Raw genomic sequence first — 19,403 nt, forward strand, 5'->3', positions numbered from 1 at the left:
ATGTCATCCATCTATCCATTTTCAGACTAATGTAATCCAATTGTAGGATTGCAAATAGCAGGGCTGGCAGCACTATGTGCAAAGCAGGAGTCATCATTATACAGTATGTCAATTCATTGGTGGGCACATTCACTCACCTGGGGCCAGTTTGGAGTTACCAATTAACCTAGCATGTGAGCCATTGAGAGGAAAGGTATAGGATGTGGAAACAATCCACTCAGGGATAACATGCAAATTTTGTAATGTTGAATACTGATTTAATTCGAACTTAGTCTCCTAGAGCTAAGTTAACTGGTGTGCCTGTGTACTGCCCCATTATTTTGTCTTTGTCTGCAACAGATCTCTGCACTTCAATTAAAGTCAGGTACTATTGTTCTTTTGAGCAGCATTGTACTTTCTTCTTGTTTATATATATATATAGATATATATATATATAGATATATATATATATATACAGACAGTAACACTCAAACATTTCGATATCCTTTTATCAAGACACCATTAAATTAGTTTAAAATACAATCAACACATTACTAGTGTTGCAATTCGCTATTACTGCTTGAAATGAGTGATTTTTAATTATTATTTACATATGACTATCATCTCTCTCTCTCTCTCTCTCTCTCTCTCTCTCTCTCTCTATATATATATATATATATATATAATGATGTGAATTACTTTTTAGTGTTAATTTAAAATAGGATATTTAAAGTTGCCTTTCAAAGCCACTTGAATGACAGTTTGATGCAAACACTATATACTCAGTTAAAGTAGTTTAAGAGATTTTCTTATTTTGTTACTTGTAATATAAATCTTCTGTTATAACGTGTAAGTCTTACCTTACAATATTGTCATTTAATCATATGTTCTATAGGAATGGGCTTGCAGATAGCAGTCACAGACAATTATGCTACGGTAAAATGTCCATTTAATATTTTTCTTCGTGCTGGAATATAAAAAATATGCTACGCTGAACAATAGCAGCAGAGGTATTTAAATACATCAGCTCCACGTTTTACACTGTTATTGTCTGCCTGCGCTGTGTCGCACATGCTGGGGCCCTTCATGGCCATAGTTACAGTTGCTGTGTCCCTCTTGACTCCGCCCATTTACTTGTGGGCCAACCACATTTCTTTTTACTTTCACGTCGACTTCACTGCAGTCCAATTTGCTTTCTCGTTGCTACTGAGTGGCGGTGGCGGTAATGTTGTGTAGTTTGTTCCTCCTGTGTTTGTCTATTTCAGGAAGGAAAAAGGAAACTGAGGCAGAGAGCATAAGGAAAAAAAGCCAAAGACTGGGAACGTTTTTTTTAACCCACGGACTCCCGTAACAGCTGGACACTTTAATCGAAGGAATTGAGTTTATACTGCATGTGGGAATAGAAGGCGGGGACGCCTCTGTCTGTAAGGATCATGGTGTTCCTAAAACTCCGGGATCAGGTATGTGGATACTAGGCGAAATACCTCGTGAGTGTGTTGATATATGCTTTGGCTCGAGACACGGACAGCGACTGGGCAGCACTGCAGGTCAGACGTGCCAAGCGGGATATTTTTATAAAAGAACTTCAGCGGGCGCTTAACACGCTATCCATTGACGGTTGTTTGCTTTTGTAAGGACTTGAAATAGGCCTGCTTGGGCCTGCTGTTTTAACAATAGGTGTAGAATAAGTACTGTTAATGCATCGTGGTTTGTTTTCTTTAGTAGTACAGATAACGGTCATAAATAAAGTTGGTTTGTTGAAGTTTTAACTTGGCAAAACTGCCGTTTGCTCTGATTACCCCGCATGATCAATTCAGTTGCTTGTGACATCGGGAATTTTAAAGTCCGAATGATTTATTTAAGTCTGTTTTGTTAATGATAATACTTTTTTATTGATGTGGAAAAGACATGTCCCGTGACTGCCATCAGCCCGAGCTATTCAATAAGCGTTTGATTTCCTAGGTCTGGTGTTTGCTATTTGTTACAAACGTAAGTCATAATGTTTGTATTTAAATTTGGAGGCGTATTATAACAGAGATGAGCAGTGTACACAATACATGTCTGTTAGAAGTATTAGAAAATTTATAAAAGGACAAGGTAGTATACCACCTGTATGTGTCACCGTCCACTTGATACCGCGACTTTGTGCAAAGTAAAACGCGTTAATATGATCTGAAGATCGCCTTTGTCGCCTGGTAAGGCTGTCAAGCTGCAGAGTTTCAGATGCCGGAGTTTAAAGATTCAATCTATGCGTGGTATGAAACTATAGCAGGTTGTCATGATAGTTCACCATTGACAATTTTCTTAAGAACAATTGATGTGTTCTGTGATTACATTGTATAATCTCCTGTCATGCCAAAACTGAAATAATGGATGGAGAGATTGAAATCTTTTAAAACTGGGTTTTACGAAATTCTTTACAGTATTCCCAAAAGCAAACATACTGTTTTGCTTATTGCGGGGTTTTGTTATCTGTTTTCTCGTTTGTGAACCAGCTACATAAGTAAGCGTGGCGATCATTTTCTCAGAAGGCCATACTGTATCTTTCTAGCATTGGAGATTGTTATATCTGCCCTGGACAGATTCTTGTGAGCAATGTTGTCCTTGACATGATGCTGACTTATGGTGGACTGTCAGCTTTGTTAAGTGGAGTTTTGTATTTTATACTTTTTGAAACTCTGGACTTGCTTGTGCTGCAGGTCATCCTCATCACCCTGTGAATTGTTTAATACCCCACTCCATACTGAAAATTCTACATTTTAATAATCAAGGGTAGGTTTTTCCTCTTCACTGTTAAGTTTCTGTTCTGCCATACAATGTCCATGGTAAGACCACTCATTGAGCAAAGCAGCTTTTATTTTGTAGAGTTGTGCTTAAAGCAATAGATACTAATCATGCACATCACAGTATGCTAACCTTAATACAAGCTATATATAGTTGTTTTTATCACAATTGTGATACTACAAGTTATGCAATAAACTTGAGGTTCTACGCTGCCCTAAAGATAGGAAAAGAAGGCTAACTGTAACCCTGTGAGGGGGTCTTATACATCATGTTCACATTTACTTCTTGTGCATTGAAATTCTTACATCCATTTGACCCACATACAAACTATCAAAATTTCTATTTCACAATGCTGCCAGCCGTCATGTTTAAGAATGAAGGACACTTCAGAACATCTGTTGGCAACTGAACTTAAAACACTGTTAACATAAAAAAATCCTTGTTCATAATACGTTTGTTTCCTGTTTTCCCCCCCAGATTTTTAATGATAAAACTGTCTTTTGCAATAGAAAACAAAAATCAATATTGCTTTACAACAGTGCCAGCTACGTTAAATGACTATGTGGACTTTGTTGGAGCACAAATTGTAGCAATGTAGAAAAAAGAGGATGAGTAGAAAGACATTCTAGTTAATTAAAAAATATTAAATGACAATGTTAGAAACAATAATTGCATTTCTTTCTTTTTGTGTATGATTGAAGTGTCAACACTCAAATTAAAATTTATCAAGTATCCTGAAGAAGACTCGGACAGAACATACTTTTACCCTGAGTGACAAAACTTTGGCATTGATGTGGAAGAAACAGTTTTAGTAACTTAAACTGATGAATATTTTGGTTGAGTAGATTCTCAAAAGCAAAGCAAAGCATGGGTGAGACTGGATGAGGCCTATCCACAGATGTAGAGCGCATTTTAATGATTTGCAAATGCTTTACATGTTATGTGGATGACGAGACTATATTTTGTATATTGCTGATTGTACGTAGCTATTGTTGTATTCATGATCTGCAATTGGATTATTTATTGTGTGTCCAGTTGTGCTACTGTCTGCAGGAATAATGCAGGCAGGAATTTGAGCGGCTCTTCTTAGAGGTATTATAGTTCATATATTTACACCTTATTTTTTAGCAATGTCTCTTTGTAGTCTTGTAGGAATTGCCTCCGTTTGCAATGGGGTGCTATTTTTTAAGTAATGGTCAGTAAAACAACATAGATGTCTGCTGTCTTAACACTGATTGGTCAACTATATAAAGCTCATAAATAAAAACCAGAGAGTCAAGTTGTAGCATCTGATGTTAAATCTAAACCCCCTAAGTGATTTATACGAATTCACTCATTTGAAGGAAACATGAAATGGTATCGTTTAACTTAATTATTTATGTATGTTTTTATTTATTTAGTTATGCTTCCTTACTTAACAGTTTTCACTTTGGTCGTCGCACATCAGTGGAAGTTAAGCACACAAATGCTTTCCTAAGCAATGCTGATGTAAGTTTTTTTTTTTTTTTATTGCCTTCTCAGTATGGTTGCTGTGACATTTAATAAAAAGAAGTACAAGCAGCAAGGGAAAACATAAAGGGTAGCATGACACCTGTAGTACAAAGTAATTCATTTAACTAATTTTTTTTTTTTACCCAAGCATTTGATTTCTCTCTTTCACTTTTTTGCACAGATGCCTTTCCTAAAAAGCCTTCACTTTCTGAGTTGTTTTTGTTTTTTTGTGGCCATGTTTTCTTTCATTGATTGCAAAAACAAACTACCTTTTATCAATATGACGCAATATGTAAACATTATTAGTGTCCACTTTAAAAAGAATACATCCCCTTTTGCTGCGGATGACTAATTATTTTTGTACAGCCTTTCTGACAGTATTTTAGACAGTAATTTAATATCTGTATTTATTAACAAAATGGGTCTTTGTTCTGTTTCAGTAATAACTATATCATTGCTGAGGGGACCTGACCCCTTTTTTAATGAAGGGACTGAGAATGGCTGTAGGAATACACAGTTGTTGCCATAACACTGCCAGTAGTTTCAGTAGAATAGGGATCTAGGGTATGTCATTTCATAGAGGTTAACATGGCTATTGGCTCCTATAAAAGGAGAGGGCATCCATCGCTGATAATCATTGTAAATTAGTTTTTTTTTTATTTTATTATAAATATGCAAAAGCCAAGATAAAGGCCATTTCCTCAGTAAGGAAAAGTGCATTTAAGACATCAGGCAGGAAGCACTTTACACACAGGTTAGTGGGAATCTGGAACAAATTACAGAGTCATGTAGTTGAAGTGTAAACCTTAACTTTTAAAACATATTTAGATATTTGTAGAATTTAGCTGCCACCGAACCAACCATGCTTGATATAGTTAATGATCTCCTCTTATTTATCAAAATTATGTTCTTCATTGGCAGCTTGTATCCAAGTGGCTTGAAGCTCTAATCAGTGGGCAAAGAAGGTGGTGGACTCTGGCATGTCTAAAGTCTGTCAGCTATTTCAGGAAAGTGTTGAATACTGTCATGACTCCAATATAGGAAACACATTTCTCCTTCCTTTTGCAAAACCGGTTAATCTAGTCACTTGCACTGGGGTGCAAGACAAGAAGCAACCTGTATTGGACACACACTGCTTAAATTGAATTATTCCAGTTGAATTGTTTGTAATAAACTCATTGCCTGCCTCATATATTACAGATGGTTCATAAATGGAGCCATTGTTAAAAGATATTGATACTTTGAAGTTTGTTTAATTTGCTTACCAAAATGTTAAAAATTTTTTCAGTGGGAAGGTTTTAGATTTTTACTTGCAAGTATGAGTGCTAAGAAATTGTTGTCAAGTGCAAGCTTAAATCTATAAGAGATTGTAGCAGATTTGAGGATATAAGCAGTTCTGAACTGAGTCTTACAGCAGAAAGAAAAAAAATCCTTAGTTGACTGGAGTTTAACAACAATATACCATTTTGAAATTTCTGCAAAAATTCAGTTCAGAAGAGAGGACAAGGATAGTGGTCGACAGTAATATTTAAATGGCAATAAAATAAAGTGAACAGGGGTGTGGAAATCAAATTTTTTTTCTACTTGTCCACGGACAAGTAAATTTAGAAAATCCACTTGTCCACCAGTTAAATTCACATGCCCATAAACAAATAACAAAAGTGAAAAATAGTTTATTTTTTCTGATCTCTTTTATTGATGCCAAAACTGCCTTCCATTTTATAACTGAAAAAAGTTCTTTCAGGGAGTAGTATTTTGCCACCTTGCTCTAAAACATTATATAAAAAAAGATTCCCTTATCATTTAAACTCACTAATAAACAATGCCTTCATTATAGCTACACTAGTTCTGTTTCACATATTACAGTTACATAACAGAACACTGTCCTGATTCATTTTCTGCCATGTTTTTCAGCTTTTGTCTTGCAACATCTTTACCATCTCAGACAACATGGGCTGAATGCTGTTCATTTCTGTTTGAGCTGAACTGCATGGTTCCTGGTACTGATACTGATGGCAAATTTGGCAAAAAACAGAGTCAGTGTCGTCCGCATTTACCCACGGAAACTCTTTGAGCCATTGCGATTTGAAAAGACCGTTTTAGTTTTTTATCATAGTCCCGTACACCTTTTAATTTTTCAGGTTTTTCAGGGCCTGTTGTGCCAGTTTTAATCAAGAAACGATCCATTTCTCATCCGCAATGCTAATTGCTTCAGTTTCAGCAACACGCATATAGCAAGAAGAACGTGCTTACCGCAGTGCATTATGGGTTACACAGGTAATTCCTAATGATGTATTTGAAATTACACAAGATGGTACATTTCCAAAGAAGTAAATATTACCGATGTTGTCGGGGGGGAAAAAATAATCGCGTCTAAGTGAAGATTTTTATAGATATTTCATAACATTTGGAAACCGTTATTTTTAATAAACTGACTTGTTTTATATGAAAAATTCTCTAATCAAAAACAATCTATAGACAGCTCATCAAAATTGATGTTGTCACGCAATTACTTTCTTAACTCAATATATCACAACCTACGCGAAATCGTAAATTTCAGGAAAGATTAACTGCCTAACAAGCTTTATGTGGTGAAAACATTTGCATTGTAAGTAAAATGACCGCATTTTTATGTAGAAACAATGAGTTTTTTCAAAAATATATAAAAGTTATCGATTATAATGAAAAATCATCAGATTACATCGTAATGTCGGCATAAAAAAAATGATTGCATCTCCAAACGTGTAAATATTAGGGTAAAATACTTATGTAAAACCATAAGAGTGCTTCCCCATTGAAAAATCAGCCGTCATTTTGTAAACAATATTGAAGACCAATCTGAGACATGAAGAACATACCTAAGTAGACTGTTTCCGCACGAAGTACGTACCCAAATGTTTAAAATTTGAAAGTAGTGGTAAAAATGTGCCCTGCATAGCACGTATAATTCTTTTTTCTCCAGAAAATTGCACTTGTCCGCGGACAACTCAAACCAGAAAAACACGCTTGTCTGACAGTCAATTTACTCGTGTCAGACGAGTCGGGCGTTGGATTTCCGCACCCCTAAGTGAAACAATAAATGCACACAGTGATGTTAAGTTTGAGTACTTTGTGTGAAATTGCCTTGTCTACACCTGGTCGATAAGATCAAGTGGTTTCTTGACCACTGAATCTTAAGGAAAAAGATGTACATCTCAATTGCCCCTTAGTCAATATAGTCAAAATGAGTGCCGATGCGGGGGACTACATTTTCCGTCAGGCAGCAGGAGTCGTTGGGGTGAAAGGGAGGATACCTTTATAACATAAAGTGTTCTATCGGCCAAAGCAGGATCTTATCCAAGACCACAGATATAGTGTTTTCTTCTCAACTAATTTAGATTAAATTTTTGTTGTCTTGCATTTTGTTTTTTTTAATCAAAGTAAAACCTTGTATTTTAGAAAAGCATATTTTATTGTACACCTGGGTACTGTGTGACAGAGATATATAATAAAAAATATTTAAATGTTTATTGTTTTATCGCTGGTCAGAACATGGTAGAAAGACGATGACTAAAGTGTGAGTTAGTAACCTTTACTGGTTCTTGATGGTAGACATTTATTTCAGTCCATTTTATAATGAGGCTTTAGGCAGTTAAAATTTTAGGCTTTGATGTCAATACAACATCTTAATTTGAAATAATTTGATGATGAAGGTATTTCATGTTTTGTCTTTAACCTTCTCTCATTTTTGGTGTGAAAATAACCTTTAACCATTTTTATTCATTTTGGAGTAATGTTTTGTGGACAAAGGAATTAAAAGTAGAACTCTCTGGACTACAGAGGCCACTGTGTCTGGCATAAATCTAGTACAGTATTTGACAGTTATTACTGTCTTCTGTAATAGTACAGGGACCTGCCGCAATGTCTGTGAAACCCTGTTCCGAATGTGTCCCATCTTGCAGTCTATGGATTCAATCTGTGTGTTTACATGCACTTCAGTAACCCAGTGATTCACAGAAACTGATTTTTCAAATGCCATGTAAACCAATATTCTGGTTAGAGAAATTGGGTTATTGAGCTCTGGGAAACCAAGTTGACAGAGGTTGGTTTCTCTATGAGTAACATGATTATGTGACTATGTAAATCCTGGTGCATGGTGTGTAAAATTCACCAAAGCTCTGCTGATTCCATAGCTGAAGAGTTCCAAACTTCTACTGGCATTAATGTAAGCACAAAAACTTCATAGAATTTGTTTCCATGGCTGAACAGCTGCATGCAAGCCTCACACCACCAAGTCCAGTTCCAAGCGTCTGATGGACTGCAGAGAAGTGGAAAAATCTCCTATCGAATGACAAAACATGCTTCTCTGTTTGGCAGTCAGATGGGTGAGTCTGGGTTTGGCAAATGCTGGGGGAATGTTACCTGCCTGACTGCATTCTGCCAACTGTGAAGTTTGGTGGACGAGGTATAATTGTGTGGGTTTGTTTTTCAGGGTTTGGGCTAGCTAGGTCCCTTACTTCCAGTGAAGGGCAATCTTAATGCTTCAGCATAACAAGATAATTTGGACAACACTATGTTTCCACCTTTGTGGAACTAGTTTGGGAAAGGCCCTTTTCTTTTCCAGCATTACTGTGCCCCAGTGTACAAATCAAGGTCCCTAAAGACATAGTTGGATGAATTTGGTGTGAAAGAACTTGACCTCAACCCCATTGAATGCCTTTGGGATGAATTGGAATAGATATTGTGAGCCAAACCTTCTTGTCCAACATCTGTTCTTGACCTCATAAATTCTCTACAGAATGAATGGGCACAAATTCCCACAGAATCACACCAAAATCTTGTGGAAAGTCTTCAAAGAAGAGTGGAAGCAGTTAAAGCTGCAAAGGGGGCACCAACTCAATATTAAAGTGTATGTATTTGAATGCAGTGTGATTAAAATCCCTGTTGGTGTAATTGTCAGGTGTCACAATAGTTTTTGTGTTGTACTGTGTTAACAGCATATATTTACAGTTCTATGTAATAAAACTATTTTTTTATAATGAACAAATAATGCATTCATGTTTAAAAGACTGCAGAAGTTACATTGAAGTCTAGCTGACTTTACAATGCTGTATCGACAGTCTTATTGGATGAGTTACGATTGACTAGTTTTTTTGGGAGACATTTCTAGACAGTTTTTTAAATTTCTTTGTATTTTAGGGATTCTCTTTGAAAGGTGAAAGATATTGTAATTACTTTTATTTTTAGTTCTGTTTTCTTTATTTTCACTTATTTTTTCAAATACATGTATACATGAGTGTAACCACCTAATATGTATATCTCCAGGATCCCAAAACATGCCTCTTGAGTTTATGCAAATAAAAATCAATTTGCACACAACCATCTAAACTTTAATGAAAACTTGTATTTATCGTGTTATTAATTAACATGTTGCAGGTTGGTTAGTACATGCAAGTATGAATTTCACTATACTATAAACCTGACAGTAATGGTTTTATAAAGTTATAAACAAGAAACTGCTGTTTAGAGTCAAAATGAAAATTCAGTTTAGGTTTAATAATGTATCCGTACAAACTGCTGTGGGTACAAGTAGGTTAACAAATTTTGACAGAAATAAAAGGTTGTATCAACAAGGCTTGTCTGTGAGTAGTAATGGGGGAACAACTCTGATTTTGCTTTGTCTTGAGTTTGACAAAATTGTCAAAATGTTTAAGAATTTTGCAGAACTCATTGAAATGAACTGAAGTTAATCAGGAAGGAGACACTGAACTTGATTTGAGTGGATTATAATGGTGGTGCAATGGTCTTAAGTGTTCCTGACACTTTGAAGGGAAATATCTGCCAGCTATGCTGGACTAATTATTCTGGCCAAATATGTGATTCTCGGCTGTGCTAGTCACTGCACCACCATGACTCTCTTTGATAAAATGAATAGAATTAAATATCCACATATTCAATAGCAGGTACTCTCCTCTCTTGAACTGAAAGTATGTTTCTCCCATCCTCTCAGAATCTTTCCTTGTTTGCTGTCGGTGCTACCACATAAGTGGAACATTAAAGCACACTATACACTCTTTGTTTTCATCAATTGCATATTACACTGGATAATAATATTAAAGATATAGGCTGTGGTCGATAGGGGGCGCTCTCGCTCCCTTGAACCCCTGTCCACGACTCCAGACACCAGGTAAAAGTCCAAATTCTGACTTTATTTAATTGCCACAGTGCAAAAAGCACACTCTCCACAATACTCATATAAACAATCACTATTCACAATAAACCAATCCTCCAGCTCCCAGACGCATTGCCACCCTTCCACCCAGCTCAGCTCGCCGTCTGGGAGCTTCCACAGTCCTTTTATATCGCTTGACCCGGAAGTGTTCCCAATCCCCAGTCCATGTGATTCTCAATCACTTCCGGGTCAGGTAAAAGCTCTTCCCTTCAACCTGGAAGCCTGTCGCTCTAGGGTCATAGGGCACGAAGAAGTCCTTGGTCCTCCCTGCAGCTCCCTCTTGTGGCCCCCATGGCATCCAGCAGGGCTGTGCATAAAAACCACATTGTCCATGATGCCCTCCTGGTCTTCTGGTGACCTCCATGCTGCAAGGAGGGCTCCACCTGGCGGCTTGGGGGTATTGGCCAGGATAAACGGCCGGCCATCCTCCACAAGGCACAAACATTACATACAGGTCTTATGCAAATCCGTATAAAAACACATTACCTTCAAGACTGAATACACCAATGCACTTTTCACTTTCCTTCTGTGTGTATGTTTTGATTTTAAATGTATTCCTAAGATTTTTTTCGCTCAATTGTAACCCACTACTAGGGTAAATATTATTATATACTCTGTGAGTCTATCTCGTCCAGCATAGGTTGTCCAGCTCTGTGATGTCATACTGGCCTTGCAAGGCATCATGCAACACAGGAAAAAGTTAGTCTAAACCTGCCACACAGTGAATTTCCAGAAAAAGATTTGACAATGTCACAAGCTAACAAAGAATAATCACTGCGAAAAACGCTTTGTAGAATTTCGCCAATCAAAACTATTTGTGAGTAATAGCATGCCAAACCAAATTTTCAGAATATGGTGTTAAAACTATCATAAAGGAGTTTTGAAGACACTAGACAAGCTGAAGCAGAAAATGCAGTAGAAGACCCTAAAAGCTCTCTGCATTTGTTTGTACAGTACTTAAAGTTCACTTCCTTAAGGGGCAGAAGGAAGTCCAACAAAGTTCTTGCTCAGCATTTGGATGAGTCGTCTAATATCAAAGAACACACTTTAGCCATGTGAAGAAGTCCTAAAAGAAATGCTCTTTATACAAAAGACCATAAAAGCATGAAAACACAACCAGTAGCAGAAAGTCTTTTTAGTCATAAAGATGCCAGTACATTAATACCAGCCATCTATGAAGCATAGTGGAAGCTGTGTCATGGTCAGTGGATACCCTTCAGTCAGTAGGGTAGGGTTCTGGTTAGGGAATCGGAAGCCTGGGATTCCCAGACATTTTACATTCCCGCATTCCTGGGAATGAAACTGCTGTAATTCCTGGGAAACTGGGAACGGCCAAGCTTGCATATATAGCGTGTAAAAGTATTAAAAATCTATCAAGAAATAACAGAGTTATAGTTGAAAATAATTAAGTGGCACGGTTTTTTGGCCCACGGTGTAGTGTGTTGCTGATTAATTCAGTCAACAAAAGACCAGCAGCAGTCAGTCCACTGGCTCCGACTAAGACTGAGCACAGTGGAATGGGAGGAGTCTGCATTCTGCTGCTCACGAATGCCGGGACGGGGTAGACTTCATTAATGTTTGTCAGACAACAGCTTTGAACCGCAACTTGAAATTGCAATGCATCAGTCTGTTGCATCCACATTATCTGTGCCAAGAAACTTGCCATCACAGAATGATGACAAGAAACTGGATGCATCAGTAAAAGCTGAAATAGCAGTGTTTCAGAGCAACGGCAAGCACGGGTGTTGTTTAGAACAATTGTATCCGTATCTGATGACTGTGCCGCCTACTTCAGTGGAGAATGAGCGTGCTTTCTCAGCAGCTGCCGCACTCTGCACAAAGGTGCGCTGTTACCTGGACGACTGCACGCTGGACACGTTGTGCTTTCTACGCTCTTATTACCACAGCTAACTAGAGGTGCCCACACTTTTTCGGCTTGCGAGCTACTTTTAAAATGACCAGGTCGAAATGATCTACCTACATTAAAAATTATATATATATATATATATATATATATATATATATATACACACACACACACAGATCCGGTGCATCCGGAAAGTATTCACAGCGCATCACTTTTTCCACATTTTGTTATGTTGCAGCCTTATTCTTCCAAAATGGATTAAATTCATTTTTTTTTTCCCTCAGAATTCTGTTTTTTCAGAAAACAGACGTGACTCCTTTTTCCAGCAAAAGTTCTTCTGTGTCATCATGTTCAACTTTATAGTATGCTACAGCTTCAGTTTCGGAATGTTTTGTCCATTTTCACAGCACAATACCTCCACTACCACATGTACTCCATTGCATGCCTGTTTAGCGGTATAGCAGTGCAAAAGAGCCCCTGCGCAACACCTCCGCTAACGCATGTACTATATTATATTTGTTTAGCAGTGAAAAAGGTCCCCCTTAAACAGTTTCTCGCTGCGCTGCATTCTGAACGTTGTTTAGGCAATTTAAACTGGTGTTGCGGTATAAGAAAAATCTGTATCATAACAAAAATAAAAAACAGTTTTCGGTTTGAACTGGTATACCGCCCAACACTAACCAGAATTGGCAGGTCCACCACTTGTGCACTGTGCTTTTCACTGACCCCTGAGCACATCTGACAGACGAGAAAGGGTCTGGAGAAGCCATGGAGAACATTATGCTGCCTGTAACATCGTTCAGCATGACCGGTTTGGTGGTGGGTCAGTGATGGTCTGGGGAGGCATATCCATAGAGGGACGCACAAACCTCTAAAGGCTAGAAAACGGCACCTTGACTGCCATTAGGTAACAGTATGAAATCCTTGCACCCTATGCTGGTGCTGTGGTCCTGGGCTGCTCCTGGTGCATGACAATGCCTGGCCTCATGTGGCGAGAGTATGCATGCAGTTCTTGGAGGATGAAGGAATTTATATCATTGACTGGCTCCCATGCTCGCCTCACCCCAATCCAATAGAGCATCTCTGGGGCATTATGTTTCGGTCCATCTGATTCTGCCAGGTTGCACCTCAGACTGTTCAGGAGCTCAGTGATGCGCTGGTCCAGATCTGGGAGGGGATTATTCCCCAGGACACCATCCGTCGTCTCATTAGGAACATGCCCCAATGTTGTCAGGCATGCATACAAGCATGCTGGGGCAATACAAACTACTGAATATGATTTTTGAGTTGCTGCAACGAAATAAAATGGACTGGCTGCCGCATTATTTTTTCACTTTGATTTCCGGGGTGTCTTTGAATTCAGCCCTCTGTAGGTTGATAATTTTCATTTCCATTTAAAAGATGTGGCATCCTTTCGTTCCTAATACATTACGCAGTCCACATCAGTATAGATATCCAGCATGATTTTTTTTTTTTCTCATTGAGATCTGATGTGTTTTCAAAGTGTTCCTTTAATTTTTTGGAGCAGTTTATAATATACTAGCAAAATACCCGTGCTTCGCAGCGGAGAAGTAGTGTGTTAAAGAAGTAATGAAAAAGAAAAGGAAACATATTTTAAAAATAACTGTTATGAGTTATGACACTGTTATGAGTGTTGCTGTCATACACACACATATATATATATATATATATACACACACACACACACATAAACATATCTAAATATCTACACACATATATATATATGTACGTACGTATGTATGTGTGTATATATATTTATTTATATATATATATATATATATATATATATACACCAATGTAATAGTTTTGTCACTGTTATCAGTGTTGTAGTCATCAAGGGTTTGATTATCATTATTTCTTTCAGTCAGGTTCTTTTTTGGAGGATATGTTGTGTTCAAGCAAAATTCTGTGTTTTTTGTTTTGGTCTCGTCCGATGCAAGAGATGGACGTCTGAAGTGGAGCTCCGCTAGCAGCGGTCTTATTTTTCATATTATTTGCTTATTATCCTGAGATATCTTGTATTTATTCAACCCGAGAGGCACTGCTACAGTATATGTAAGCATATATAAACATGGGCAACAAGAAGGGGGGGTCCGAAAGAATCGAAAACTAAAGCTACACCCAAGCTACGATCAGCAAAAGGGGAGCGAAGGTGCAATCGTGCGTGCAGATCGGGATAGCTCGCCGATCGGAGAAGATCAACTGAAAATGCAAAGGGTCTTGAAGTCCGCGGCTTCAATTACGTAATTACGCGAGCCGGGAGCAGTGGAGACACCGGCTTCAGCAGAGTCTGCTGCTTCATTTACGGTACAAGAAAGCACAATTGAAATGTCTAAACAGGAGGTGATGCTCGCTGAGCTCATGCAAGATATAAAGAAAAGTGAGAAGGCTAATGAGAAAGCAACGGCAAAGGCACATGAGAGACTGAAACAGGAATTGAAACAGGAGATGAAACAGGCCAATGAATGGCTGTGACAGGAATTCCAACAGGCAAATGAAAGGCTGCGTCAAGAGGTGCAACTTGAGCTTCGACAGGTGCTGGGTAAAATTGAAGAGCGCATTCAGGAAAACTCGGTTAAACTGAGCACACTTACTGATCAATTGGAGGATCTCAAGGAGACATTCACGAATCGGATTGAAATGACCGAACATTTAGCTGCCAGTGCCGAGGAAAAGCAGTAAATGTCAGCTCCGAATGCAAAAACTCGGAGAAAAACTCAGAGACAGACTGGCTGCTTTGGAAGATGGGAGTAGAAGGTATAATGTCAGAATTGAAGGTCTGCCTGAGAATCGAGAAAGTTCAAACCCTGTGAAATTCGCAGCTGAACTTTTTTCTAAAATAATCGGGAGGACTTTAAAGCAGAATCTGAGATAGCAGCGCTTATCACGACGCTGATCAAACACCGTTAGACCCGACCAAGATCTTTTATAGTTCTTTTTGAACGATTATCATTTAAGCTAGAGGTGATGGCACTCCTCAGAAACAAGGAAGATATTATATATGAAAATAACCACATTCGTATCTTCCCTGACTTCTCTCCAGCAACAGCTACTAAACGCAAAGCCTTCTATAACATTAAACAGCAGTTACGGCAAGCCAGCGTCAAATACAGCCTCTGTATCCGCAAAACTGAAAGTGGAATGGCAGGGTCAATTCTATGTCTTCGCTAGCAAGGAAGAAGCAGAAAAGGAATTAAGAAAGCTGATCCCGGGACTATTCTGATACATAATAGTGAGTCATGGCGGTTAATGATAAAGCAAGGATTAATAATCTACTGTCTGGTCTATTCGTTTTAAAATACGGGTTTTATCAGCATATATTCTCATATATTCTCATTATTACTTAGTATTACTAGGGGGCTATCTGTTTTGTTTTATTGTGCTTAATTATTCTTTTTTTCTCTCTTTTTCTTTTCTAATTATTTCATCTCTACCCTAAACGAGACTGTTCAATATCATACCCTTGGTTTATTGTTATTGCTATTACTGCATTAAGACTTGTTATGCTTATTCTGGACACATTTTAACACCATCCCGGGTTTATTATCTGGGTGTATCATCTTAATGCACTAAAATTGCTGAAGACTATATATATATTTTAAGTGCAAAATTCTTTTTTTTTTTTTTTTTTTTTTAGACTATATTGGTAATAGATATCTCTATCTTTTAACCCTAAAGCCGCTGCACTGGGGCTTGTTGTGCTTTGGACGTGCTTTGGACGTGCTCTGTCTCTGGGTATGTCAGAGGACTGGGACTGCGTGAAATGGGTTTTAGCCTCACTTGGGGAGGCAAAAAGGGGGGGAGAAAGAGAGCAGGCCTGATCTATACCTAATCTATCCTCTCAATCTTTATAATTATAACTATCAACGTAATAATAAGCTGCATGGCAACAACTCTAGGGGAAATAGGAAATTAAGACCTAAACTGTCTCACTTCCAGTTAAGACTATAAAATGACATCAAAAACTCAGAATCAGTGTCTCCATGATGGGACAGTTAACTTCGTAAGCTGGAATGTTAAAGGCCTGAATCATGAATTAAAGAGAAAGAAAGTACTCTCTCACCTAACAGGTCTAAATGCTAAAATAGTATTTTTACAGGAAACCCACTTACTAAGCAAGGATCAGTTCCGCTGCAAAAGACTGGACTGGCAAATGTTCCATTCTAGTTTTACGAAGAAAACTAGAGGTGTGGGAATTCTCATACATAGAACAGTACCATTTGTAGCATCAGATGTAGTATTGGATCCTGAAGGGAGATATGTAATGGTCATGGGAGACTTATCTAACTGTAAAATGATTTTGATAAATGTTTATGCACCTAATGTTGATGATAAGGAATTTATACAAAATTTATTTGCATCCATTCCCAATCTGAACACTCATAAAGTTATAATGGCTGGGGACTTTAATTGTGTTTTAAATCCACTTTTAGATAGGACTTCCTCCACAGGGGGAATGGCATCTAACACTGCAAAGATAATTACAAAGTTTATAACTGATCACAACTTATCAGATCCCTGGAGGTTTTTAAACCCAAATTCAAGAACATATTCTTTCTACTCACCAGTACATCATTGCTACTCAAGGATTGATTACTCCTTGCAAATACGATGCTATTGTTATTTCGGACCATGCACCTATGATCTTGGAGCTGAAATTACTAAGCCCCATACACTCACCCCGCAGATGCCTCAACCCGCTTCTATTAGCTGACGAGAATTGTACGGAATTTATATCCAAACAAATCAAATTCTTTCTAGAGACAAATACATCCCCAGATCTCTGCAGGAATACTCTGGGAAACTCTTAAGGCCTTCTTAAGAGGACAGATTATCTCATATCTTTCCCACAGAAATAAATCCGAAGCCAAGAAAGTAGCAGAGATAAAAAGCGAAATTACTAAAATAGATGAAGAACATGCCAGACTACCAAGCAGACTCTACATAGGAGGAGGCAGGCTCTGCATTCAGAATTAAACCTCTTGACAACTAAAGAAACTGAACAACTAATTTACAAATCCAGACATCATTACTATGAACATGGAGAGAAAGCTAATAAGCTTTTAGCTCAACAAATTCACAAGCAAGAAGTGCGCAATGCAATCTCGTAATCACTAACACAAACGGAGATAAAATCATCGAACACAAAAATATAATGCACACTTTCAGAGACTACTATAAATCCCTATATACTACTGAGTTTAAAGAAGACAATACACAATCTAATGCATTTCTGGATACATTACAGATACCACAAATAGACGCTTTTAGTGTGGAGGAACTTGATAAACCTCTGGCATTATCAGAATTACTAGATGCTATAAAGTCACTCCAAGGTGGAAAAGCAGCAGGCCCTGATGGCTACCCTGCAGAGTTTTACAAGAAATTCTCCGCTCAGCTAGCTCCCCTCCTATTAGCAACATTTACAGAAGCCAGAGATAACCAATCTCTCCTGCAAACCTTTCGCCAAGCACTAATCACTGTCTTTCCAAAACAAAATAAGGACTTATTACAATGTGCATCATACAGACCAATTTCACTTCTGAATAACGACGTTAAAATACTCTCTAAAATCATAGCCAGAAGGATGGAGAAAGTGCTCCCTCGTAATATCACAAGACCAAACTGGATTTATTAGGGGCCGACACTTATCTTCAAATCTTCGACGCCTGTTTAATGTAATATACTCACCAACTAAATCAAACACCCCAGAAATATTATTATCATTGGATGCAGAGAAAGCATTCAACATGATTAAATGGAAATACCTTTTTACTACATTGGAGAAGTTTGGGTATGGCCCGAAAATTTGTGCATGGATTAAATTACTTTATACTAACCCAGAAGCTTCAGTTTGCATCAATAACATTTGCTCAGACTACTTTAAACTAGAACGTGGCACTAGACAAGGATGCCCCTTGTCACCGCTGCTGTTTGTGATTGCCATTGAACCACTGGCAATACATTGTCGAAATACTGATCAGATAAAGGGGATTAGCAGAGAAGGACTGGAACAGAAAATCTCATTATATGCAGATGGTATGGTACTGTATATTTCGGACCCAGAAAATTCTGTACCTGCAATCTTAGCAGCACTCACAAAAATTCAAAAGATCTCTGGTCTCAGAATTAATCTGAATAAAAGTGTACTCTTTCTCAAGCATATAATATTAGATTAGATACCCTACCTTTTATCATTGCAGAACAGTTTAAATACCTAGGGGTAAACATCACAAGTAAACATAAAGCTCTATATCAACAAAATTTCGTCTGCATGGAAAAAATTAAACAAGACTTGCATAGATGGTCAACTCTTCATCTCACTCTAGCTGGAAGAATTAACACTGTTAAGATGAATATTCTTCCTAAGCTCCTTTTTTATTTCAAAACATTCCAATATACATTAATCAGGGCTGTGGAGTCGGAGTCGAGGAGTCAGAGACAATTTTGGGTACCTGGAGTCGGAGTCGGCAAAAAGTTAACCGACTCCGACTTCTACTCCTACTAAATTTAAATGGGAATTAAAAAAGTAAGTTGAAATGTCCCACCACCACCCGCCAATCAATTGTGTTTGTGTTTAATCTGGCATTATAGTAGAGTGTTGGCTTCCTAGCCAGTAGTTCTGTGGTGAAATGACATGTATGTTGCCTTCCTTTCCTTCAATGGATGTAGAAAATACATTAGCATAGTATATACATACAGAGGAGTCGGAGTCGGAAGATTTAGAAACCGAGGAGTCGGAGCATTTATCTACCGACTCCACAGCCCTGACATTAATAAATCATTCTTTAAGCAATTAGATTCAACAATAACCTCATTTATTTGGAGTTCAAAACATCCACGCATCCAAAGAGCGACCCTACAAAGACAAAAGGCAGAAGGCGGCATGGCTCTACCTAACTTCCAGTTTTATTACTGGGCAGCAAATATACAGGCGATAAGAACCTGGACACAAATAGAAGAACATACACAGGCTTGGTCCGCAATAGAAGTAAAATCCTGCAGTACTTCTTTCTATTCCTTGCTCTGTGCTCCAATAAACACACATTA

General features: G+C 37.9%; 1 protein-coding gene across 1 annotated transcript in view; it reads left to right on the forward strand.

Annotated features, from left to right (window-relative positions):
- The first annotated feature begins 1,167 nt into the window (after positions 1-1,167).
- The window catches only part of ankrd28b (ankyrin repeat domain 28b), a 146,095-nt gene continuing 127,859 nt past the window's right edge, over positions 1,168-19,403 (forward strand). Inside the window, exon 1 of the mRNA XM_039736424.1 lies at positions 1,168-1,439. Within this exon, the coding sequence (XP_039592358.1) occupies positions 1,413-1,439 (27 nt within the window). The 5' untranslated portion in view covers positions 1,168-1,412. The remainder of the gene's footprint in view (positions 1,440-19,403) is intronic.

Source organism: Polypterus senegalus, chromosome 15 (genome assembly GCF_016835505.1).
Source record: "Polypterus senegalus isolate Bchr_013 chromosome 15, ASM1683550v1, whole genome shotgun sequence".
In the NCBI taxonomy this organism is placed as follows: domain Eukaryota; kingdom Metazoa; phylum Chordata; class Cladistia; order Polypteriformes; family Polypteridae; genus Polypterus; species Polypterus senegalus.